Below are 27,659 nucleotides of genomic sequence, written 5' to 3' on the forward strand. Positions count from 1 at the left end.
AGGTGGCAGCGCTGTACGGAGCTGTTAAAATGGCGTCTGTAACGGATGTGCGTTGCAAACAATGGGCAGTGATCGAGTTTCTTTTGGCGGAAAACCAGGGCATCTCAGATATTCATAGGCGCTTGCAGAATGTATACGGTGATCTAGCAGTGGAAAAAAGCACGGTGAGTCGTTGGGCAAAGCGTGTGTCATCATCGCCGCAAGGTCAAGCAAGACTGTCTGATCTCCCGCGTGCGGGCCGGCCGTGCACAGCTGTGACTCCTGCAATGGCGGAGCGTGCGAACATACTCGTTCGAGATGATCGACGGATCACCATCAAACAACTCAATGCTCAACTTGACATCTCTGTTGGTAGTGCTGTCACAATTGTTCACCAGTTGGGATATTCAAAGGTTTGTTCCCGCTGGGTCCCTTGTTGTCTAACCGAACACCATAAAGAGCAAAGGAGAACCATCTGTGCGGAATTGCTTGCTCGTCATGTGGCTGAGGGTGACAATTTCTTGTCAAAGATTGTTACAGGCGATGAAACATGGGTTCATCACTTCGAACCTGAAACAAAACGGCAATCAATGGAGTGGCGCCACACCCACTCCCCTACCAAGAAAAAGTTTAAAGCCATACCCTCAGCCGGTAAAGTCATGGTTACAGTCTTCTGGGACGCTGAAGGGGTTATTCTGTTCGATGTCCTTCCCCATGGTCAAACGATCAACTCTGAAGTGTATTGTGCTACTCTTCAGAAATTGAAGAAACGACTTCAGCGTGTTCGTAGGCACAAAAATCTGAACGAACTTCTCCTTCTTCATGACAACGCAAGACCTCACACAAGTCTTCGCACCCGAGAGGAGCTCACAAAACTTCAGTGGACTGTTCTTCCTCATGCACCCTACAGCCCCGATCTCGCACCGTCGGATTTCCATATGTTTGGCCCAATGAAGGACGTAATCCGTGGGAGGCACTACGCGGATGATGAAGAAGTTATTGATGCAGTACGACGTTGGTTCCGACATCGACCAGTGGAATGGTACCGTGCAGGCATACAGGCCCTCATTTCAAGGTGGCGTAAGGCCGTAGCATTGAATGGAGATTACGTTGAAAAATAGTGTTGTGTAGCTAAAAGTTTGGGAAATAACCTGGTGTATTTCAATGCTGAATAAAACAACCCCTGTTTCAGAAAAAAATGTGTTGCATTACTTATTGAACTGCCCTCGTATAATACACAAGTGTCGTATTAAAGCTTGGGAAATATATTTTTCTCAGTACAGTATATTAATTTCCATAATACTGTTTAATACTGATATTCTCAAATAGTACTGGTTCCCAAGAATAATATTATCCTGTAGGTATTAAGAAAAAGAACAAATGTGTCGAAGAGACTTAAACCTTATCGTATTAAAAAATCAAACTGCGCTGTGATGGCATTTGGTTTAACATTAACTGTACTGGAATTCACGGAAAGCAGATGAAATTTATGAAAATTAATTGTGATGGAGATCGAAGTCAGGCTTTCTGAGCCAGAATTGGTACACATTTTCCAACTTTATTGCAAAGAGACGATTCTACATGATGGGATATTATAAGATTTAACGCCCCTTATGAAGACACCCTTCAGTTGAGTATTGAATGCGGGTACAATGTAGAAGAAAAAATATGATACACTTCATTAACTCAGAATTTTTATTGTTTCCACAGTTCAACCATTCTCAAATTTTACTTAAGGAACTAAGGTGGAAGGGTTTTCGTTTTGAAGATCTGTCCAAGAAACTTGCTGGATGCCTTGGGCGTCCTTTTGCGGTCTGGGTCGTTGAAGTCTACATAGTGAAGTCCAAATCTGGTGCTGAAAAAATAGTAAAGTATAATATTTAACCAGTCTGTAAGTAAAGTACAATGTAAATAAGGTACAATGTTTAAGCAAGCTGCTTATGAATACATTTCTAGGGCTGTGACTGCAGTATCTTTTTAGTTATCAAGTTAACAGCAGTGCATGTAAGAGTCGTACACAAGATATTTGGACTGCATATCTACTACTGGCTGTGTAAATTTTCTATGCCATCTAAGTTGGATACTGTGAGACCTTCGTACTATGAAGTACTGACCACAACGTTTGGAGGCAACAAAACATTTGTCTAGAGTTACTTACGTGAATCCTGTGCCCCACTCAAAGTTATCCAGGAGACTCCAAGCTGTGTAGCCGATGATGTCGACACCGTCCTCGTTAATAGCCTCCAGCATAGCAGACAAGTAGTTCTGTTAACAGAGGTAGAAAACTTTATTTTCATAAATAGAAGCTACGAAATGTAATTAGTGGTAAATATGACGGAACCGCGTTTACAGATAGAACAAATGCAACACTGTGTGTCCGTCATGTTAACAGTGATGCAACGGTGTCGCACAACGTTTTCAAAGTCTTAGTGTCTCTAACGTAGAGAGAACTTAGCTTCAAGTGTTCACTGATTACACAACAATTTTATGTGTGTGCTTGTTTTTTATTTCTCCTGATTAACATTTGTGAGCTTGGCGCTCCCACAGTGTTTCTGTACATGCTATGCAACAGCAATGTTTTCATCTATTTTCCAAACCTTTGATCTGGGTTTGGATTTTCTATTTATCCAAATGGCATCTTACTCAAGAGACACGGGAGAAATTTCCGACAATGTCCATTGCGTCAGATGAGCTGGACAGAATACTCACCTTGTAGTAGTCTATTCGGCCCTGGTCGTCGAGTTCTCCAGTGTCGGACCAGCCGTTCTCCATGACGAAGATCGGGTAGCCAGGGTACCGCTGGGCGAGCCAGTTGAACAGCTTTCGGAAGGCCCAAGGAGTGCTCTGCAAGAATAATGCGGCAATTAGACAGCTTACCGAGTGTGCTGGCACGAAGGACAACGTAGAAATGTATAGGTGGTTCCCTTTGTCTTGTCTTTTATCGCCGAATATGTGAAATTGCTATACAATACTGCAGGTAGCAGAAATGTTACTTGCGATAACCTCATCATAAAAAAATGTGGGTCATGTGGTAGAGGTGGCGAAGAAGTTGTGTTATCTTGTAAGACACACGGATGTCGGACGAGGCAAGAAGCCAGCTATCACAGGCAAAGAGGAGTCCACTGGTATCCAAATAGGTCTCAGGTTGGGGAAGAAATTTTGGTTATCTATATGTGGAGTACGACGTAGTACGGAAGTGAATCATGAGCTGTGGTATACACGCGAGTAATGGAATATGTGGAGAACACTGAGTAGAAGAAAGGACAGAAGGATAGCAAATGGTTCAAATGGCTCTGAGCACTATGGGACTTAACTGCTAAGGTCATCAGTCCCCTAGAACTTAGAACTACTTAAACATAACTAACCTAAGGACATCACGTACATCCATGCCCGAGGCAGGATTCGAACCTGCGACCGTAGCGGCCGCGCGGTTCCAGACTGTAGCGCCTTTAACCGCTTGGCCACCACGGCCGGCGAAGGATAGCAAATGTGCTAAGATATCAAGGAGTAGCTTCCATGGAACTAGAGGGAGCTGTAGGATATACAAACTGTACGAAGGACAGAAACTGGGGTATACAGGGTGTTTCAAAGTACTTTTACAAACTTTGCAGCTAGGTTCCTTACACCAATAAATGAAAAAATGTCCACGTAAACATATGTTCAAAAAATCCTTCGTTTTCGAGTTGTTAATGAAACTTTACAATTTAGGTGATTGGAGCTCATTAACACACAAACTCATAATAAATGAATAAAGTCCCTGTAGACAGCACCTGTAAGACATGCTGGGAGAACGTATTCCAGCCCACATTACGCTGGTGTTGATGTCTAGCCTATTATGTAGCATGAGGACTGCTATTGACCTATGTGTGTTGGTTGTGGAAATTTGTTATTTCATCTCTTCCATACGTTGCTTCTGCTGTAAACAAAACTTAAGAGACAAGTAAAGAATTCGGAGACAAACAACGAGTTGGCAGTTCGGGCCATAAACCATTGGGAGAAGTTTCACCGGTGGGTGATCAGTAGGCGTAAGGGCTGCACACGTTGAAAATCGTAAGGATACATGACTTGCTCATGAAGTATCCCCCTTGTTGAAGTTGGAGATGCACCACATTCCTGAGCCACATATCTTGCCCTGATGACTGGCTCTTCTTTGAAAGCCCGTAGGACGTGCTTTTCCTTGTCAGGCGTACGAGCAACACGTGGTCTTTTACGATCAATAGTTTGTGGTGCTACGGATCCGATCACGGCAACGCGACGATACATAGCTCCAAAAGCTGGATGAATCGGTTGTCTTCGGTCTGGAAACGCCGTCTGATAGAGCCGTGCACCCTCGTTCCATTACAGTTCATGTGGCTGTGCATAAAAGTCATGTGTGCCTGGTCACGAAATGAATATTCTGCCATTTGTGAACGGAGCCCTCTTACAAGGGGAAGGCCTCAGACACGGCCAACCGATTCGGCTCAAATTTAGCAGGTCGCTTGTGTACAACCTAAAACGAATGACTCTAAGATATTTTGGGCCAACACCCCCGCAATTTTAAGAAAATCACCCCTAAAGATTATGACGAGCAATCGACTCAAAATTGAAAGGATCGATAGATAATTGTAAATAGAGCACTTTTCATCATCAGGTACCGGGTCCGAAAACGCATACTTTTCTAGAAATCTAGGTAAGAAACTTTTACAACGGCCGCTTCTGTACCCACATGGTAAACGCTTTTCGCCGACATTACCGATAGCACAACGGCCAAGGTAACGCCGGCACGGTAGCTCAGCGTATTCGGTTAGAGGGGTTAGCTACCCTCCGTAACAAAAAAACTGAGTGAATGGACCAACGTAGAATCTAAACGGGTGCCATCTGAAGTCCGCACCAAACAAATTCAACGAACAATGTGGAACAAAATGAGATAAAAAAGGTAACTGCGTGGAACTCGGAGAACCCGGGTTCGAATCACGAAGAAACCTATCAGATGTTCGTCTTTTCGCTCGTATTTTTCAAAATGGTTCAAATGGCTCTGAGCACTATGGGACTCAACATCTTAGGTCATAAGTCCCTTAGAACTTAGAACTACTTAAACCTAACTAACCTAAGGACATGACACACACCCATGCCCGAGGCAGGATTCGAACCTGCGACCGCAACAGTTCCGCGGTTCCGGACTGCAGCGCCAGAACCGCTAGACCACCGCGGCCGGCCTCGTATTTTTCCATATCTCAATTGATAGCAATAGGAAGGTTAATAAGGTCAGTAAATCAATAAGGAATGATAATAATAATTCACCCTCCCATCTCTATCAATTGAGATACGGAAAAATACAAACGAAAAGAATAACATACGCTAGGTTTCTTCGAGATTCGAACCCGGGTTTTTCGATTCCCAGCCAGTTACCTTGGCCGTTGCACTATCAGCGCTGTCGACAAATAGCGTTTACCATGTGGGTACAGAAGCGGCAGTTGTAAAAGTTTCTTTCCTCGATTTCTGGAAAAGTTTGCGTTTTCGGCCACCATACCTGATGATGAAAAATGCTCTATTTACAATAATGTATCGATCCCGTCAATTTTGAGTCGATTGCTAGTCATAACCTTTAGGGGTGATTTTCTCAAAATTGCGAGTGTGTTGACCCAAAATATCTTAGATTCCTTCGTTTTAGGTTGTACACAAGCGGCCTGCCAAATCTGAGCCGAATCTGTTGGCCGTGTCTGAGGCCTTCCCCTTGTTAGACAAAGCGCTACCTGTCGTAATTATACACAATGGACGCGTTGAAGACAGGCAAATAACGAATGCAAACAAGTCTCGCTGGCAAGGCAACGCTATCTAGAATGCAACGAGTCAGATGGATGCATAGCTACGTGAGGGTGTTTGGTTATACCTGGGAAGTCACTCAACGTCAACTCGAAACCAAAGATTTTCGGACATATGTTCATATGAACTTGTCTCTCGCATTGGTGTAAGGAACTTGCCTCCAAAGTTTGTCAGTCTAGTTTTGAAAACTCTGTATGCAAGAAATAGCCGAGGACTTTGGGTATAGTCTCCTCCAAGTCTCTCGTTCAGTTTCAGCAAATGTATCACAGAGCAGAGGCGCAGCGTCCAAGACAGATAGATATGAGTGGCTCTCTGAACAGCGATGCCACGAACCCTGAGCCAGCTGGAAGCCGCCTGCGGTGCGCCCGTGTATTCCCCGAGAACAACGCCCGCGTCGTAGTCCATGGAGGGGTCGTAGCCGCTGGAGCCGTCTGAGACTGGGTAGGCCGTGTAGTGGTTCAGTCCGTAGAAGTCAGACGTGCCTGGAACAGTCCGGTCCGTACTTAATACCTGATACAACATTTGTACAAATGCAGAAGTTTCTTTGTTTACCTGTGCAACAAACAGACCGCAGTCAATACTTTATAAGTTGCACAGGCTAACAGATTTTTCTCTCAACGATAGAAAACGCAAAATACTGAGTTGTGTCAAGATTCGCTGGCACCAAAAAAGTCTGAAAGGTAAGTTCACTACACTGGGTGCACATTAAATCGATTAAAATATCTTTTTATCTTATTTTCATTCCTGTGCAGTTTCTATTGCGAAGCTAATTTCAAATGTCACCATATGAAGCTCAGTGTGTTTGTACATCTTCGTTTTTACCATTGTCTGATTTAAAAATCCATTTTTATGGGCTGTAGGTTTATAAACATTTGAAAACGGCTTCATAGCAAAATTGCGAAATAATGAAAACAAAACAAAAGGATATTCTATGATATCGAAATGGAATCGGAGTGGTAGAACGGTGTAATTCTGGAATATTGACATATACATGGTGATATGTATATCTTTGAAATGGAGTCGTTTATTTCTAGTTGTTATACCGGATAAAGGTACGCATTTGTGTCTTGTAGGGTAAGATGTTAAAAGCGACGCATAACTACTACAAATATGACAAACTAGCTATCAGTTCATGAAGATAATCCGTAGTATTGGACAGGTACTGTGATAATAGCTGTACAGCGCACAGGAACGGCAGTTTCTTTGCTGCAATAAACAAAAGTTTCTTTTCGTTTCACGCTCGGATAGAGCTTTGAGAGAGTGATTGCTTGCACACTATTCTTCCACGTCTTATACACTGAAGAGTCAAACAAACTGATATACCTGCTTAATATTGTGTACGGCTCCTGCGAACACGCAGAAGTGCCACAGCACGACGTGCCATGGTCTGGACTAATGTCTGAATTAGAGCTGGAGGGAAATGACACCATGAATCCTGCAGGCCTGTCCGTAAATCCGTAAGAGGATGAGGGAGTGGAGATCTCTTCTGAACAACACGTTGCAAGGCATATACTCAATAATGTTCACGTCAGGTGAGTTCTGTGGTCAGCGGAAGTGTTTAAACTCAGAAGAGTGTTCCTGGAGCCATTCTGTAGCAATTTTATGACGTGTGGGGTGTCTCATTGTCCTGCTGAAATTGCCCAAGTCCGTCGGAATGCGCAACGGACATGAATGGATGCAGGTGATCAGACAGTGTGCCTACGTACGTGTCCCCTGTCAGACATATCAGGGGCCCCGTATCATTCCAACTGCAAATGCCCCACACCATTACAGAGCCTCTACCAGCTTGAACAGTCCCCTGCTGACGTGCAGGGTCCATGGATTCAAGAGTTTGGCTCCATGCCCGTACACGCCCACCCGCTCGATACAATTTGAAACGAGACTAGTCCGACCAGCCAACATGTTTCCAGTCATCAACAGCCCAGAGTCAGTGTTGACGGGCTCAGGCGAGGCGTAAAGTTTTGTGTCGTGCCGTCATCAAGCGTACGCGAGTGGGCCTTCGGCTCCGATAGCACGTGTCGATGATGTTTCGTTGATGGCCCACAACTGAAATCTGCATCAGTTTGCGGGAGGGTTGCATTTCTATCACGCTAAACGATTCTGTTCAGTCGTCGTTGGTCGCGTTCTTGCAGGATCTTTTTCCGGCCCCAGTGATGTCGGAGATTTGGTATTTCCCGGATTCTTGATATTCACGGTACATTCATGAAATGGTCGTGCGGGAAAATCCCCACTTAATCGCTACCTCGGAGATGCTGTGCCCATCGCTCGTGCGCCGAGTGTAACATCACGTTCAAACACACATCTTGATAACCTGCCATTGTAGCAGCAGTAATCGATCTAACTGCGCCAGACACATGTTGTCTTATACAGGAGTTGCCAACCGCAGCCCCGTATTGTGCCTGTTTACGTCTCTCTTTATTTGAACACGCATGCTTACACTAGTTTCTTTGGCGCTTCAGTGTATGTCTGGTTTTTATACGCATCGAATCTACGAGAATGTTATTTCAAAGCTTGATGCCTGTTTCTTGATTGTGCCCTGGTAACTCCGCGAGAAATTAGCCGTTTTGCTGTGAGACTCTGTAAGCTGATATTTTTCATCGTTTCTGTTTTATTCGCACACACGTAAAATTAAGCTGTGACTGTTCACTCCACACTTCTTTGTATGTACTTAATGTTAAGGCATTCTCAAAGTGATAGGTCAAAGAAGATCAGCAATATCAATGAATCAAAGTATGCACCTCAAGTTACACAGATTGTACCTACATGATTAGTCACTTCATGCCTCTCTAAGTTATCATTTTCTGATATTTGTATGACATAACTGAATCCAGTAGTGACTCATTAACAGCGAAGCCAAAGATATTACTATCGCTTCATGTCGTCCAAAACTATGCTTTTCTCTGTATTGTGGCCTAATTCCCAGTTTGATATTTTGGCAAGCATAACATGATGGTAAGCTAGTATACGCAATTCCTTATTCACAACATTAATATTTGAGAAAAATCTGGCCCGGTAAAATAACCTGAAACAGTGGAATACTCTAACCAAATTGCAGAAAAATTTTACAATATTTCCGAAATGCACGAGAGCAACATCAAGATAGAAATTTCGGTTTGGGTAAGACTGCTCCCTAACTTCTCTTTTCGAGACAATGTACTGTTCCATTATGAGAGACTTTCCTGTTTGAGGGAAGAGAACAAGGAATAAAAACGATGAAGTATTCCTTGAGTGTAAGTAGCTCGGTCCCTACGTCTCCTACCTGTGGGAAAGTGATTTGTGCGTGGCGTTCTGACATCATTAATCATAAGTATCTCTGGGGTTTCACAAGAAGACTGCACGGAAACTGCAAGGCACCCAGAAAACAGACACAAATCTCCAAGTTTTGAATTTACGTTACAGGTGCTCAGTATAAGCATTACTTGCTATGTGGCAAACATCAATACTTTAGGCAAACTTTTACCATATGCTTCTCAACATGTCATGGTCAATACCAGTGACTGCACTAAGGATCCTTCCTTGTCACTTATTCAGATTTAGTGATGGTAGAGGCAGAGACTATTTTTTACATAACCCCACAATAAGAAATGACGTATACATAAGACAGGTGGTTATAGGGACCACTAAAGAAGAGGAGCATTGTGATGGGGATTACGTCCAAACCAACGCTGAAGCAGTTGGATACTGAGGTAACCACGAACGTCTGAAAAAGTATAGTGGAACACCGTTATGTTGCGGAATGAAATCTCCACTGTCTTGCTGTAATTGTGCGGGATAAGCCATAGCCACAGCATGATCAGGTACACAAAACCTGTCACAACGTTCTCTGTAAAGAAAAATGGTCCTTAAAACTTTTAAAGAGGACATGGCACGAAAGAAGTTAACTTTAAGTGAATCATGAAAGTGTTCTACAATTTTTTACGGATTTTCTGTGCCAAAAAATGTATATTTCGACAATTCACCTTTCCAGATACATGAAATGCGGCTTCATCACTGAAAACCAACTTTTATATATGTCTATGGAAGCTTTCAAGTAGTGGTCATCTGGAACCCTTGAACCACTTACGAATAGCTCAGTATAATGGATGGTATTCAAGCTGGCACAAGCCCATCAGGCCACGCTAACAGTAGATGCTGTGATGGGTATTGTTTACTCACCCCTGATGTATTCCACCTCCTGTGGTGTGAGCTCCACGAGTCGAGACCTGGGGTAGCCCGCAGCCTTACTGTTTGCCGCAATCCTCTGCTTCACCACCTCAGGCCAGTCTCCGTCGGCCGAGAAAATCGGGTGATTGTACAGGCCAGACTGGAACATAAATTCATTAGCTGAAGGCAGTTTTCAAAGTGCAGTATGTTACGCTAGTATTTCCTCCACATATACTGTCTTAAATCTGCATAATTAAATGATTGCATCTATATATAGTGTGAAAAATAATTTTGGCGAAATATATGGTATTTCTTTTTATGCTTGGAAGAAGTACTGAGGACAATTAAGTGCCAAGTAGCGCTATAGATTTGGAGCCTAGGAGATTCTCAAGCGCTTGTGAGTATTAACCTACCGAAGGACAGAGTGTCCTGGCAATGACACATGTCTACCACACCATGGGCTATGCTTGACATCAGTGTGTCCAATTGTGACATGCTCCAAATTAAGGCAACAGCAGAAGATCTCTGGTCACTTATATTAGATCCCTTCTAGCAAGCTGCTCGCCAGCAGAACTTACCAACGGAATTACTTGCGACAGTTTCTGTGCTGCTGGACTCTTCCGGAATTCTCAGTGATCGAGTTGCAGACAAACTCTGGTTATGGAATAGGTTCTGAGTGGGACATTCACTGTAGTAAGTAAAACGTAAGATAGTCATTAATCTGAAGATTGTTTTGAATACCACGGTGTCCCAATAAGCATGAATCCTGTTTCAGTCCTCCATAACTGTACAGACTTTTATTTCGCCCCTGATCTTCAGACACCTTGTGACGTAGATGTTTTATATTTTTTGTGACTTCTCTAAAGTGCGGTCTGGACCTGACATACAGAGGAGCATATCGTTTTGGTGAACGCTGATCTGGAGGGTAGCTAGATACTCAGGTCAGGCTTGAAAGAGACAATTTATTTGTTAGTAGGCGAAGTTAACAGATGTCCAAAAATCTAAATCTACATCTATACTCTGCGAACCACTGTGAAGTTTATGGCATAGATAATAAATGAAGGTTGTGGTAACAGACTGATTTATAGCATAGCTGAGGTCTACATTCGTTGTTGGCAACATTTGCGCCATATTTAATGCACAACATTGTGAAACCATGTGAATTGTGCTTTGTTGTTATTTTAACCATTTCTACTTCCGGTTTGTAGCCTCTGTAGCAAACATTCGCTTCATTCATAAAAGCACTTGTCTTTATAAATTTCTAAAACTATAAATTACATTGAGAAACACTGTGGTGATGGTAGTGGTGCAATAGTTGAGAAACTTTATTTGCATTCGGCAGTACTGTAGTTCAAATTTCCATTAGGTGCTACATTTTATACACACAAACTATATTTTTCATCCATATTGATGTTTTTTTCCTTTTTAACTAAACTGACTGAGGCAAATAGAGGGCTGGATCCAGTGAAGACGACGCTTCAGATTTCGTACTCAATACATTCCCTTCTCGAGCTTGCGCTTTTTCATAAATTACCTCTCGTCGACGGGGTGATAAACCGCAATATTCCTATTCTTTTTGTTCAATGTTCGGATCATCCCAGCAGAGATTAGCTATTTTACGAACCTGAAATCACTAATATTCCGGTTATATGAAATAGTGAGAAGGGGCAATATCGGTAAGTAGCTGAATTACGTTGCACGAAACCTTTGTATTGTGTCGAAAATAACCAATTATGTTTTGAAAAGATCGATGTCATTTTTTAAATGGAGGCAAAAAATCGCAAAATGTTCTATGTGTTTGTAGAATCTAGCTGTATTATACTGATACAATGGCTCACGTAAGTGATCAAAAGACATATTTACACTCTAGGAAAGAAACGACGTACAGGAAGGTATTATCTAAATGGAATGGAATTCGGTAGATGTGATGTATGTGTACAGAAAAACAAATGATTACATTTTCAATTTGTGAAGCTCTTGGTCTTGAATAAATCATCCAATTTGTCTGAAATTGTAATTATTTGTGTGTCTGTACAAGCAACTGACATCTACCTATCTCCTTCGTGGTACGGTACACTGTAAGAGTGTAGCTTTGTTATGCATGTTAATTCATGCATATAAAGACTGTAAACAACGCTAATAAAGTCATTCAGAGAGTTACATTCCATCTTTAATAGTATATGTTGACTAATCCTGATGACAAAATTTTGTCCTGTTATTATTAGAGATATAAGACACAAGAACAGTCCTTAGCGCATTGTCTCGTAATGAAAGAAAGGCTTAAGAAACAGTTCTACAGATTTAGGTTGTATTAACCTGGGATGAGTTGATATTAAAGTATCGTGTTAGTCAGAGCCTTCTTCCTCCGTCTGAAGCAAAGTAAACATCCTTATTGTAATACAGCGCTGCAGTGCTGTTAGGAAGAAAGTTTATAAGAATTCCTGGTACTTACGTAGAACTGCATCTTGCGTTCTGCTGCCTCAATGTCTGCTGCAGAATCGGTGGCAGGTTCGTACCACATATTGTTAATTGTGATACCGACCTTTCCTGCGATAAGAGAGGTACATGCCAGTCATACTGGTACATTCTGTACGATAGCTAAGAGAAATAATACACTAGACACTAACAGTTGGATAAAGTTTAAGTAGAATGATGTAAACAGAAAGAATTGGTACCATGCATGACAGTTTCGAAAGATAGGAAACTGTTATGAATGAAATATACATAACTAATGTAAATGGATATCATAATCCTAACTTCTTCAGAAGGAGTCGTAGATGATTTGAAAGTTATTCAGAAACTTCTCGAAAATGTGAAGAGCATTTTCACGTTAAAGTTCGCTGAAGTTATTTACCATGGGCAAAATTAAATAGTAGTATGTGGTGTTGAAGCCTAAAGTTGGGAGCTGATGACCTTTTAGCGGCCTAAATCACTAGTTGTCATCAACATCAGACCCATAGTGTCACATCGATTCTCAGTTATACGAATTGTGGGGATCAATAATTTGTGAATTCCGTTGCGGCGAATCAAATGTCATATGAAATCTCTGTGCTGTGTCTAGCTTATTAGTTAACTCGATTTTTCGTACAGAACTTGCATATTCAGTCATCAGGTATACTCAAGTATATCTTATTGAATTGTTACCTAGTTGAACAGTGTGGCGCTGAGAACAGGATTTTGTACTGACATGGTGTGTCATGTGAAAGGAAAATACCTTAGTTTTTAAGGGAAATAGTTACGAGTCGTTGTGTTTGGAAAATCTAATGGGATAATGCCAATGTGATAATGTAATAGGTAATTGTAAATTACGCTTGTGGAGGCAATTTTTTTCTGTTCCTTATTATGGTAATCTACTATTAAATCAGAGCAACTAATCTTCAGGAATACTAATTTTAATTATGGAAAAAGCAATAATTCCCAGCCCCTTCTAACTACGTATTTTTCTTTTACCTTTTAGTTTTCTACTATTTCTTTACTACCGCCACATTTCGGATATTAATGTTAATGTCTATGGTTATTAGCACGCCACACTTTAGTGACATCAGAACGAATGTATAAACAGAAGATTAGATTAGATTAGATTAGTACTTGTTCCATAGATCATGAATACGACACTTCGTAATGATGTGGAACGTGTCAGGTTAATAAAAGGTGTCTATACAAGATATTACATTAGACAAAATATTACATGACACTCAATATTTTCTTTTTTTTGTGGAGGTTGGGAAATTACCCACTTACTATATCCAAAAACTCATCTAATGAGTAGAAGGAGTTGCCATTAATAAATTCTTTTAATTTCCTTTTAAATGCTATATGTCTATCTGTCAGACTTTTGATGCTATTAGGTAAGTGACCAAAGACTTTTGTGGCAGCATAATTTACCCCCATCTGAGCCAATGTTAGATTTAACCTTGAGTAGTGAAGATCATCCTTTCTCCTAGTGTTGTATCCATGTACACTGCTATTACTTTTGAATTCGTTCGGATTGTTAATAACAAATTTCATAAGTGAATATATATATTGTGAGGCTACAGTGAAGATTTCTAGCTCTTTAAATAAGTGTCTGCAGGATGATCTTGGATGAGCTCCAGCAATTATTCTGATATACGCTTTTGTGCAATGAACACTCTTTTACTCGATGATGAGTTACCCCAGAATATGATGCCATACAGAAGCAGAGAATGAAAATAGGCGTGGTAAGCTAATTTACTCAGACGTATATCGCCAAAATTTGCAATGACCCTAATAACATAAGTAGCTGAACTCAAACGTTTCAGCAGATCCTAAGTGTGTTTTTTCCAATTCAACCCCTCATCAATGCATACACCTAGAAATTTTGAATATTCTACCTTAGCTACCGATTTCTGATCGAAATCTATATTTATTAATGGGGTCATTCCATTTACTGTGTGGAACTGTATATACTGTGTTTTGTCAAAGTTGAATGAGAGCCCATTTGCAGAGAACCACTTAATGATTTTCTGAAAAACATCGTTTTTGGGTTAACGACTTGCAACGATCCGTGGCACAATGATTTTGCACTGCAGAAGTGAATAATGTTAAAAAGTGCGTCTTTATTCTACAAATATTGAGTTCGGTAGAATGTACAAAATTCGAACTAATCAACAGTAATTAATGTTAAAATTGGCGTCTTTATTCTACAAATACTGAGTTCGGCAGACTGTACAGAATTCGAACGAATATCTAAGATTACAAATTATACTTTTAACAGACCTACACGACCCTTTACGTGATCTGCAATTCGAACGTTAGTTGCCTTCAGCATCGTGTTAACATCTAAACTCGGTGGATTTTGTCTTATAGCTTGAGCTAGATTGTCCCCTAACACCAGCGATTATTAGATTATGTTCTGCAGAAGATCAAATTCAGGAAAGCACTGTTGGGTTTCCTTTAAAAAGAAAGAGGGAATGCAAAAAACATTTAAAAATTGGAATGGAGTATTAGCATGAGATTCAATTGTTTACTGGGAGATAAGCTTACTATTCTTCTTTAACAGTAGTATATTCTGTAACACTGGTTATCCAAGTTGATTGTGCAATAATGCTATTTTGTCTTGCACAGCGATCGTGAGAGGAAGATGTGGGTGCACACAGAAAGTCATTTTCCACTCGCCACATCTGTAAATGGAGTAGAATAGGGACTGGCAAATGTACTCTCCAGTATGCGTTGTACAATGAGGTGCGTACGTAAATGGGAGATCTACCCGAAAAATCTTATAGGCCTCAACTGTCGAGGTCCGTCGCTATACGGCTTGCGTGAAATGAGAAAGGTTCTAATAAACTCTTTAAAATGATTCAGGACTTCATTTATCGGTTCCCCTAATACGGATAATCAAGTTCGACTACACAAGCTCACATTTGCTTCTCTCCTCGTCAACAGAGCCACCTTTTACCTTTCTGGGTCTCTCGGTACTTCTCGTCGTAGAGGCGGTAGGCGCCGGCGTGTGCCATGAGCACGGTGTAGGCCGCCATGTAGTCTCCCACGCCTGACGAGTTGATGCCCGGGGCGATCGTGAAGCCTCCAGAGTAGCCGCCCACGAAACTGGCCGGCTCGTTGAATGTTTGCCACCACTTCACCTGCTCACACAACATGTGGTTCGTTGATTAAACATGATTATAGATCACATTCTATGTTTGTTTATTATAATTCATTGGATCTCACCTGATGCTAATTGTGTGGTAGACCAATAAATGTCTGATACCTAAAAGCAACAAGTGGTTGAATAACGCCACAAAATACACGCTAGTGAGTGTAAACTATGAGATGATGCCATCTGCAGATGGGACGAAGATCAGATACGACTAGACGACGAAACCAGAAAGCCAGGCACCACATTATTTAAGTAGTGTGCACGAGAGAGGGCGGGTGGCGGGCCAGTCTACAGTAACAAGCAGCGTTGTACTATGTGACATTCCAGCCGATAGCATCACTGTGGGCACCTGTCTGTAGCGTGCACCTAGTGGTGTGTATAGAATATTTAGCGTTGCTTTTCGAGTTAGTTTAGGTCTGATGAAGTTACCTCGTCACTGTGATCTTAATTCCGGGTAGCATAAGGAAAACGCTAGAAGCATTAAATGAAGAAGCAACAGTGACTGTTCCCTGAACACATTAATTGTTTTCTAGGGACAGTCAGAAGTAAAAACAGTGGCCCAATGTTGTACTGCATTAAAATTTTGTTGATGTGAACAGCTTCATCTGGGAGCATTGCAGCTAGTTCTGAAATCGATCACGACACGATAAACGAACCTGAAGATCATTTTTGCAGTCAGAGGTACGTTTATTCGTTAACTCATGATAAGACAGTGTTCTCACCTACTATCGCGGTTGCAAGTTTCAGTACATCTATTTTATCAGAATAGAACTTTCGTAGCTTTTTTTTTGCTACTAGTTTCTCTATGTCAAGACAGCGTCGTTTCTATTAAACTACATATTTTTAGTCTGGAGCGACTAACTGTTGATGGAAATGCCTTTTTCCCTATATTGCAGTTGTTAATTCCAACGTAGTATTGAATAAAAAGATACATGTATAGTTGTACGTCGGTTTTGTAACACCAGAACACTCTTTCGTCGCTTACCCTGTCGCCATAGTTGTCGTAGAGCACTCTCGCGTACTCAACGAAGTAGTCTGCCAGCCTAGGGTTGGGCCACCCCCCGATGTCCTGCAGTGTCTGTGGCAGGTCCCAGTGGAACATCGTTACCTGCAAAAAAATATATACAGCATCGTGTGACGTCACTTTTGATTTTGATCTAATGTCAAGGTACAGAAACAGGATCACTGAGGTTGCTCTTACCACTGGAGTGATGCCGTTGGCGATCAAGCCGTTGATAACCTTGTTGTAGTAATCGATTCCCTCCTGGTTGATGTTGTTGACGTCTCCAGTGGGGAGGACTCTGGGCCACGATATGGAAAAGCGGTATGCGTCCACCTGCGGCACAAAAATAACGCTCTCAGAGTCGGTTCACGTTTGCCGTTGTCCCTACACATCATTATCGAACTTCAGCGGAAGACTTACTTTTGCAGAACCCAAACACCTGCTTGTATCCTACTGTTGTTGTGGTCTTCAGTCCTGAGACTGGTTTGATGCAGCTCTCCATGCTACTCTATCCTGTGCAAGGTTCTTCATCTCCCAATACCTACTGCAACCTACATCCTACTGAATCTGCTTAGTGTATTCATCTCTTCGTCTCCCTCTACGATTTTTACCCTCCACGCTGCCCTCCAATACTAAACTGGTGATCCCTTGATGCCTCAGAATATGTCCTACCACCCGATCCCTTCTTCTAGTCAGGTTGTGCCACAAACTTCTCTTCTCCCCAATCCTATTCAATACCTCCTCATTAGTTATGTGATCTACCCATCTAATCTTCAGCATTCTTCTGTAGCACCACATTTCGAAAGCTTCTATTCTCTTCTTGTCTAAACTATTTATCGTCCATGTTTCACTTCCATACATGGCTACACTCCATACAAATACTTTCAGAAACGACTTCCTGACACTTAAATCTATACTCGATGTTAACAAACTTCTCTTCTTCAGAAACGCTTTCCTTGCCATTGCCAGTCTACATTTTATATCCTATCTACTTCGACCATCATCAGTTATTTTGCTCCCCAAATAGCAAAACTCCTTTACTACTTTAAGTGTCTCATTTTCTAATCTAATTCTCGCAGCGTCACCCGATGTAATTCGACCACATTCAATTATCCTAGTTTTGCTTTTGTTGATGTTCATCTTATATCCTACTTTCAAGACATTGTCCATTCCGTTCAAGTGCTCTTCCAAGTTCTTTGCTGTCTCTGACAGAATTACAATGTCATCGGCGAACCTCAAAGTTTTTATTTCTTCTCCATGGATTTTAATTCCTACTCCGAATTTTTCTTTTGTTTCCTTCACTGCTTGCTCTATATACAGATTGAATAACATCGGGGAGAGGCTACAACCCTGTCTCATTCCCTTCCCCACCACAGCTTCCCTTTCATGTCCTTCGACTCTTATAACTGCCATCTGGTTTCTGTACAAATTGTAAATAGCCTTTCGCTCCCTGTATTTTACCCCTGCCACCTTCAAAATTTGAAAGAGAGTATTCCAGTCACCATTGTCAAAAGCTTTCTCCAAGTCTACAAATGCTAGAAATGTAGGTTTGCCTTTCCTTAATCTTTCTTCTAAGATAAGTCGTAAGGTCAGTATTGCCTTACGTGTTCCAATACTTCTACGGAATCCAAACTGATCTTCCCCGAGGTCGACTGCTACTAGTTTTTCCATTCGTCTGTAAAGAATTCGCGTTAGTATTTCGCAGCTGTGACTTATTAAACTAATAGTTCGGTAATTTTCACATCTGTCAACTTCCCTAAAATAGGCTCTAAGTCGTTCCCTTTCTATTTCTCGTTCTGTCCGTAGACGGCGGGATTGGAATCCGACTGACCGCCGTGTCTTCCTCTGCCAATTACGTCGAAGGATGCCGTTTGGAGAGGCATGTGGAGCTGGACAGTAGCCTACTTATGATTCAAAACCATACTGCAGTCGAAACAAAATTTAAGTTTTTACATCTATTATCTGGCTGTGTAAGTAATTTCGAAGATCGGAGGAAGGTAACGGCATACCATCACGTCTAGTGAAGCGTTTTAGTGTTCAAACCAATCCTCAGATTGATGATATGGTAACTTTATTTCATTTTGTTATTACTAATATAGATTCGCTCTCGACATACCTAAACAGTCTTCTTTTTGTAGACCAGTGCAATTTTATCTTACATTCCATGTCCCACATTGATTATTCCCCTCGCTCCTCCTTTTTCCTATGAAATTCTCATTATTTCTCGTTTTCTTTCCTTCACCATTCCTCCTGCTTCAGCTTTCCTCTTCCTTTGTCGCTGTTTCTGTGACGATGCCATCAATTAAAGCACCTGATTCTCTTCCTATTTTTGCAATGGGGATTGTTATAGCCAATGTGCTGGCTGATATAACTTCTGCGACATTAAAAATGTATTTTCACCTATTTTCATATAGCTCTCATTTTAGACGCTTTATTGTGTTCATTATTATTAGCATCTTTCTTTTCTCAGACGTTATGTCTGGTCAAAAATGGAAAGTGACGCGGACCTTGATCAAGCGTGACTTCCTTTTAACTGTACGGTATATGTTATATTGCATTTAGGAACTTTCGGGTGATTGAACATGTATCAATAATTACGGATTTCTGTAGTTGTATATATAAGTTTGGATGTAGCTGTACTGCATTGATGTACTGGTAGATATTGTGTGGTATGACTCCTGTAGTTGATAGTATAATTGGTGTAATGTCAACTTTATCCTGATGCCACATGTCCTTGACTTCCTCAGCCAGTTGGATGTATTTTTCAATTTTTTTCTCCTGTTTTCTTTTGTATATTTGTTGTATTGGGTATTATTATTATTATTATTTCTACTATTTATAATATTATTACTATCGTAATGATGATAATAATGTTAATTAGAGTCGTATAGAGCTCTGTTTCAGATACTGGTTCCACTGTTTATATAGAGAAATTAAGAAGGAATGCTTGAATGTCTGTGGGGATGGCTAAGACGACAAACTAGCCAGGAAATTCTAAATACATAAATAAATAAAATAAACGCAATCGACACACAACAGCCGAAATGTTAAGAATATAATATGCCAGACGGGCCAGTTTCATTATAGGACCGCCGAGCACACGGGCAAGTACTACTTACAAACGTACTGTTGCCTCTATTCCTCTGAGAGTCAAACGACGATTAATGATTAAATGATGTAAGCGAGTTACGTTAGTATGGAATAAATTTCTGTAAATGGATCTTTAAACGGTTAAGTATATACTTTTATGATTCAGAATTTCGAACCTTTTGTAGAAATACCTTCATAACTTTTTATTCCTCCATCTCCATTAAGTGAGGTCTAGTTCAGCTATTCTAGAACAACTCATTTTCTAAACTATTCATTTAAATAACAAGTTAATTAACCAAGTTCTCCATTTGCGCCTGGCAGAATACCCCAAAATTTTCAACAAAAACAGCACTTTCCTAAAATTCTGGAACTATTATTTATTTAAACTTGTATCATTGTCCCTGGTGAGGACTCTTTGCCGTCAGATGAGCTGTACGATCGGTGCTGTTGAACCCTTGCTCTCTGATTATTCATCTTGTGGTTCTGTGACACTTCTGCTAGCCTAAGTGTACTTACTGGACAAAAGGGTATGGCATAGAATGGCAGACTTGTAGCTTAGGAACAGTATTAGAGCGAAATGCTACGTTCATCAAATTATACGTAGCAAAGCAATCATAGTGGAAGATAATGTAGTCAGAGAATTTGATGACGAAACGTATTACATGTATTACTCGTTATATAATACAGAAACTGACCTTTTTTTCTTCCTTGGTTAATGGTTACATCATGCTAGCGTCATAATTACTCATATGTTTTTCCATTTAGTACGACAGATATACTGCTTGGCAATTTCTAAGGAACAAGTGGACTGGAATAATCACGGGCAATGATGGACATGATACACAGCACTTACGTGAAAGAGATGGAGTGGCATATTCATAATGAAAAATGGTACGGACTTCACGACATGGGGAAGCAGGATAACAAGCATAAATAATGTTCATGTTTGACACAGGTCAAACGGCCAACATAAAGTTCGATATCGGACTCTCAGTAAAGAATATGTCGTTCTTGGGCAATAATACACAATTTGCATCTGTTACTCATGATGGCTACAGAACTAGTGAGGAGTCCTTGGGGGATATTGTGCTATTCGCTTCTCAAGGAGGTTTTCGGTTCTTTCCCGGTTCGGGAAGGTGGTGTCTGTTGAGAAACATAAGTGCCAGAGCATCCCAGGCATGCGCTATAGAGTTTAGATCCGGAAAGTACGCAGGCCAATCCATAAGTTCAATATCTTGACTTTCCAGTGCTTCAGACACCTCGACTGTTTTGTGTGGGCTGGCGTTGTCACCGACAAAGAGCAAGTCGGGACCTGCTGCATCACTAAGCAGACGGACATGATCTGGAACAATCCCCGTGCTTTACAGCTGTCCTGTAAGACAACCCCGCACAAGGATATGCAGCGGTGTTCGGCCGTTGTGCATATTGCCTCCCCACACCATAACGCCTAGGCCGTGCCTATGACGTTCATGAACATTCTGTGGTGTGTTACTTGTTTCCCTCTCTCTCCACACTAACCAGTGGCCAGAATCATTTGTCATAGTAAAGCAGGATTCGTCGGAGAACCACTTTTTCTGACCCAACCAACATGTTCCCTGTACCAACGACCTCTTCCTCGACGATGGCATGACTGAAGTCGGTTGCATTTAAAAAGCTTCCATTCACAGAGACGCGGGTACCGGTAGTGGCTGCCGGGTCTGCAGCGATTTGCCTAAGAGTGAGACATCTGTTCATTTTCCCCACTGGGGCAACGTATCGATCCTCTTGTGGTGTGGTGGTCCGGCTGCAACCACAGCATACTTTCGCGTAGCATCTTTATCTTCAGTGGCCTTTGACACTTTGACCGGCTTCTAGCATTCCAACTTCTCGTCCACGATCGTAACCACTTAGATGATGTCTTGAAGACGTGCTGCCGTACCACATGGAATATCGCGCTTATCGGTGCCACAACAACCTTCGTCAGACACTGAGCTGCATGAACTGTCGAATGCATATAGAGCGTGCGTGCTCAGGCTTCGCTGCAGTTAATACGTCCCGACCTCTACATTTCCTTCTACTGTTATTGGCTGGACGTTCCGCAGCATTTGCCGGTAGTGCCCATAGACCATAAATAACATAGACCACGCATGTCCTTATTTCTGCCGTGTTAACTCTTGAAACCAACATCTAAGTCATGCGACTCAGGGCAGAAAGCCAATCCTGTCATTACGCGCCGTGTGGAGCTGACAGTAACAGTTTCTCCCATGTATAGCTGAAATCAAGCATTGATTTTGACAAATCATCGAACTGTAGTACTACTCTTACACATACAGTAGCGCAGTTAGCCTAGTTTCTACGAAATTCTTGATAATAATGCTGTGGTTATCGTTTTTACATGTAGTCAAGCTGAAATGTATTGAAAGCTCTTCTAACAAGCGACAGAATCACTGTTCTTTAGTGAATACTTTTTTTTTTGCACTTGAATTCTGTAGTTCTCCGCTTCCATAGAAGTGCAAGACAAAATAACAATTTCGAACGCAGTATTAGTTTTTTAACGATTCCACAAGAATATATGGGAAATGCTTGAGTAAGCTTCTGTAAGAAAGGAAATTCGTTTATGTGCCTAATGTCAGGATGTCAGGTATTTACCCAAAATAAGCAAGTATGTTTCCTGACTTTTGCTTAAAACAGTACAGATACCGAAACGATGTCAAGGTAAAAAGCGTAATATATTAAAAAACGTTGATTATACTACTGTAGTGTAGACTACAAAACAACTGTATACTCTGAGCATATGTGAAGGTCATTACTTCTGCATCTAATAGAAAGCACAACATTTGATCTGTAACAAAAATGTCGTAAATTGTGCACTATAAATGCTTAACCCTCTAACGGTAAGGTTGGGGTTGGATCCGACCCCAGCGAGTGTGTTTCGCTTATAACTCCCCACTCCCTTTTCCGATAGCGCTGCGGTTCCAGCTACCCTACCAGCCAGTCGTCCCGAGAACACCGAGGAGGCCACGTCAGTCTGGTGAGTGACCTGCAGCTACCCTCTTTATCTGAAACCTACATTACCCGCGCTCGGGTTGGATCCGACCCCACCTTACTGTTTACGTCACACTTATTAGTTTCTTTTGTGGGGAGGGTTCAACCCCATATTGACGTTTATATTACATCTAAGTTTTGTTTTCTCTTCTAGTATCTTACTAAAATGGCGCATCAACTCCTTAGAACTCCTGAGGAGATATACAACGAATTTCTCCGACAGGAGGCTGAGCCAGAGGATGGCGACAATATCGATGCAGAAAACTGTTCAGAATGACCTATGGTCATTATGTGTACAAAGACATTTATTATTGAGAACTTTATATTTCGAAACTGCTGACACTACAATTATTTTCTACAAGTAGTAAGAGATGTTTCTCATTTAGTTCCTATCTTTAGAAATTCTAAAGCACTCAAATTCCTAGTTGATGACTGAATCTATTGATTTTTACTATGTTTTCAATAATTTTATAGACAATATTTCTATTAAGGTATTTTTTGCAATCAAGTTCCTATTTTTTTCCAAAGTACTTTATATTCTTATTTATTGACTATAAAAATAAAAAAACGTGTTATAACAAATATTATATGTGTTTAATTGATAATAAAACTTTTTCCCATTACTCATTTTTTATTTTACCCCGAAAAATCTATATTTGGAAGGTGGTTAGAGGGTTAATGACATGCTTGGCTTCGTGCCCCGAGTCACGTGACTTAGATGTTGGTTATAGTAAAATGACGTCATGTGCAGTCTATGGTATCTATGGTGTGGTGTCACCGCCAGACACCACACTTGCTAGGTGGTAGCCTTTAAATCGGCCGCGGTCCGTTAGTATACGTCGGACCCGCGTGTCGCCACTATCAGTGATTGCAGACCGAGCGCCGCCACATGGCAGGTCTAGTCTAGAGAGACTCCCTAGCACTCGCCCCAGTTGTACAGCCGACTTTGCTAGCGATGGTTCACTGCCTACTTACGTTCTCATTTGCCGAGACGATAGTTTAGCATAGCCTTCAGCTACGTCATTTGCTACGATCTAGCAAGGCGCCATATTCAATTACTGTTCTGAACAGACAATATTGTGAATCATGTACCGTCAAGAGCGACGTTCATCATTAATGGCTCTGAGCACTATGGGACTTAACATCTATGGTCATCAGTCCCCTAGAACTTAGAACTACTTAAACCTAACTAACCTAAGGATATCACACAACACCCAGTCATCACGAGGCCATCATTAATGGATTAAAGTTAAGTATCAAACTAATTACGTCCGCTCTCTGAATTCTAATTCCTTGTCATGTTCCAGACCTCACGTCAGTATAGTTCTTCCCTCCTCACACCAGCCTGCGTGAGCTAAAACGCGTGAATTTCGGCCTCCTCTAGTAACACAACATATGGTCTATGGTTGTACCATACCAATTGGCAGTTGTTCCTTAGCAGGTGTCGGTCATGCCGTAGCAATTGCCAAGCGATGTAATTATTCAGTCAACTCTTAACGAAAGCTATCAGGCGAATAATGTTCTTAATTTGCAGTTTATCTAGAAAACTGAAATCAGTGTCGATATTTCAAGCTGCGCACTACAAGCATCGTCAGTTGACAGATTGCTACGAATCCCGAAACTGCTGCGCTGTCGTTTTGTATATCAGTAAATAATGAATCAAAAATCACACTAGGCATTAAAATAGTTTTGTAGAGCATCACCACTATGTCGTAAGATTAACACAACTGCGAACAACACTCACGTTCATATCCTTGGCGAGCTGTATGTCTATCTCGTACTTGTGGTAGGAGTTACACGCCACGTCGCCATTGCTGCCATCAGTGGTTATGTTGGGAATTGTGTGGAACATGCGGTCGAAAATGCCCTCACCCTTACCTGCAACACAGATTGATCAACAGTTAAAAGATGGTACAAAGGAAAAATAATAAGTACGGACAATTATTTTTGCCCTCCATCCACCAACTTCCATTAAATATCACTCTGCATGGATTCCTCGTGAATGTATCTTAGCATACTGGCGGTTAGCAAAACCTAACATAAAACCTTAGAATAAGAATAGTATTTGATTTACTAAATGAACTCGAATAGACGAGTATTTGTGGATAACTATATGCTCTCCATAAAAGAACTTACGTACCATTGTTCTGATGACTTTTGTCACCTCCGTGAGCCTTGATAATTCATCTACATCTACATGCATAGTCCGCAAGCCACTGTATAGTGGGTAGCGGACGGTAGCCTGTGCCACTACTAGTCAGCAATTAAAATATGGTGCAAAGGAAAAATAATAAGTACTAGTAATTATTTTTGTTCTCCATCCGCCAGCTTACATTAAAGAACACTCTGCATGGATTCTTCGCACATATTTCTCAGGATGCTGAGGGTTAGCGAAACCTATCATAAAATCTTTAGAATGAGAGTAGTATTTGGTTTACTAAATGAATTCGGCTGGAGGAATATTGCTGGATGAAATGTATGCTCACCAGAAAAGAACTTAGGTACCATTGTTATGATAACATTTGTGACCTCCTTGAGCCTCGATAATTCCTGTGAAGTGCGGAAAATTTGTATGTAAGGAAACCACACCACAAAAATTCGTGTGCGTTTGGCACGTTAAGTGACTATCGACTCTGACGTTATTTCAGGTCCTACTGAAGATTTTCACACAGGTTAAAGTTTTCTGTAGCAGCCCCGAGGTTTGGTTACTCCTGAAACTTCCTCACAGCAATTAGCCAAAGATTTAAACAGATGGATATGAAAATCGGCATCTTAGATGACGGATTTGGTAATGGAGAAGAAAATTGGAAATTTGTGGTAAGTTCCTATGGGACCAAACTGCTAAGGTTATCGGTCCCTAGGCCTACACACTACTCAATCTAACTTAAACTAACGACACCACACACACTCATGCCCGAGGGAGGACTCGAACCTGCGACAGGGGTAGCCGCGCGAGCCGTGGCAAGGCGCCTCAGACCGCACGATTTATCAATGTTACGATCATTGTTAACATGACAAGGAATTTTGATAAACTATGTTGTCCAGCAGTTCGATGTAGCCTTTATGACACGGAGATCTTGTCGCCTGGACCCAGTAACCCAATTCCATGTCATTAAAACATCGGAATGCCTCCCGCACCTTGCAGCACTGGCAGCCAATAAAGTTACTCCAGAAGACTTTCTATCGTTTGCGAGTAACACGATGCCGTGAATCCATCGCATACTCGAAAATATTTTCAAAGAAATACGTTTCCAGTCTTTCAGAATCAGTTGTCAGTATATCTTCCTTCTCCTTTCTGCCAACAATCATCTCCGGTTGTTTATTTAGTTTTATTTCTCGATGAAGAGGGTGGATAGTTGTATATTCCCTGTTTATCAACTTCGCTATATTCACTTACTGAAAAAATTTAGTGAGAAGTATGATTGCCTTCACAAGTTGCACACGAGAATGGTCTTTCACCAAATTTCTGTCTTTGAAGAAAAAAGATCAAGTTGGTGGTTAAGCGTTGGTAATGCCGAATGTTTCAGATGACCGAGACAAAGAATTCTTACCGCCTTCATTCCAGGCGCCCTCCACCTGGTAGGACGCTGTAGCAGCTGCGAAGATGAAGTCTTTTGGGAATTTGTTGGGAGGTCCTCGTGCTCCAGGTCTTCCCGGGCGACCCAGGACACCGGCTGCCAGAAGCAAGAGCAAGCACACGGAGGACCTCATCTTCATCGTTGTGATCTGCTTGTGTGTGTGCCGTTTTATATTCTACTTCTCTGGCTAATCTAGCTGTAAGACGAGCTTCCAGTGAGATTTGAGTACTCAATGTCGACTAAAGGATCACAGAAATTTTTGGCTGGGCGTGGGTGTGACCTTCGTAACATCTTGTTTGTAGTCCGTCTTTGTGGCACGAGATGCCTGTTTTATGAGCTCGAACTGTAAAGCAAAAGTAAGCAAACTCTGTTTTTGTTGCGGCGACGAGAATTATGGTGTACGATAAGCCCAGCGAAAAATTTCCCCCGGTGTTTACTTCAAACGGCAGTTTATCTGCCGCGAGGTGTTTTGCACAGTCACTGGACCTGGCTTACGTTTCCTTATCTCTTGGTAAAACGCGTTAATCTCCCAGAGCGTAGGCAGTGGCTGAGCTCATACGACGCGATAAAAGACGTCGAAAAGACACGCCTTCTTTCTCAAAAATGGTTCAAATGGCTTTGAGCACTACGGGACTTAACATCTATGGTCATCAGTCCCCTAGAACTTAGAACTACTTAAACCTAACTAACCTAAGGACATCACACAACACCCAGTCATCATGAGGCAGAGAAAATCCCTGACCCCGCCGGGAATCGAACCGGGGGAACCCGGGCGCGGGAAGCGAGAACGCTACCGCACGACCACGAGCTGCGGACGCCTCCTTTCTCTCAGCCGCTCCTTCGCAGAGGCTGCGGTGACTGACCTGTCAGTTTATCATCAGTTTTCATGCGTTTTCATCGGTTCCTGAGTGTATACGTTTCCACCACAGACTGCTTTTACCCGCATAGTTCAGCTACGGCAAACAGCGGTGAAGAATAGTGTAGAGTGGTCAATCTTTTATGCTGGATAAAAATTCAAATAAGAATTTGGTTTGGAAAGTTTTGAAGGTCTGATATTTTTGTTGGTTCTACGTAGTAGGCACGCGTTTTTACTATAAGTAAATAACCGTTAAATTCTGTGAACCCCACAAGAAATCTGATTTTGAAATGAAATAATCCCTGATTCTGTTGCAGTTAGGTACTGAAACAGTTTCAGTGGCGATAAGTGAAAATTTGTGCCGAACTGGGACTCGAACCCGGATTTTCTGTTTCTCGCGACTGGTCGGCTTGACCACCTCGGCTATCCGGACACGATTCCGGTCCCATCCAAATTCCCATCTCGTCACACATTAATGACGTAGCGCCCTCTCTCCGCCATTGCTCACCATCATTCGCTGGAGTCCGGCATGAGTGTAGCACAGAGAGTGCATATGCAGCGAAGAGATCT

General features: G+C 41.6%; 1 protein-coding gene across 1 annotated transcript; it reads right to left on the bottom strand.

Moving 5' to 3' along the window:
* Nucleotides 1-1,699: 1,699 nt before the first annotated feature.
* LOC126095521 (myrosinase 1-like) lies at nucleotides 1,700-26,372 on the bottom strand. The gene is made up of 11 exons (XM_049910304.1): nucleotides 26,207-26,372; nucleotides 24,400-24,533; nucleotides 16,740-16,874; nucleotides 16,524-16,646; nucleotides 15,341-15,524; nucleotides 12,377-12,471; nucleotides 9,937-10,084; nucleotides 6,115-6,263; nucleotides 2,689-2,823; nucleotides 2,138-2,244; nucleotides 1,700-1,834 (listed from the first exon to the last, which is right to left on the bottom strand). The coding sequence occupies exons 1-11, from the start codon at nucleotides 26,370-26,372 to the stop codon at nucleotides 1,720-1,722; spliced, it is 1,491 nt and encodes a 496-aa protein (XP_049766261.1). The 3' UTR covers nucleotides 1,700-1,719.
* Between the last annotated feature and the right edge of the window lie 1,287 nt (nucleotides 26,373-27,659).

The sequence above is a fragment of the Schistocerca cancellata genome, chromosome 8 (assembly GCF_023864275.1).
Source record: "Schistocerca cancellata isolate TAMUIC-IGC-003103 chromosome 8, iqSchCanc2.1, whole genome shotgun sequence".
NCBI classification, from domain to species: domain Eukaryota; kingdom Metazoa; phylum Arthropoda; class Insecta; order Orthoptera; family Acrididae; genus Schistocerca; species Schistocerca cancellata.

Excerpts from the sequence above, each read along its gene's own strand:
- LOC126095521 (XM_049910304.1), bottom strand. The coding sequence starts at position 26,372 with ATGAAGATGAGGTCCTCCGTGTGCTTGCTCTTGCTTCTGGCAGCCGGT. Across the intron at positions 16,647-16,739 it reads CCAACGGCATCACTCCAGTG|GTAACGATGTTCCACTGGGA; the intron begins GTAAGAGCAACC and ends ATTTTTTTGCAG. Across the intron at positions 12,472-15,340 it reads GTACCGAGAGACCCAGAAAG|GAAAGGTCGGTATCACAATT; the intron begins GTAAAAGGTGGC and ends CTCTTATCGCAG.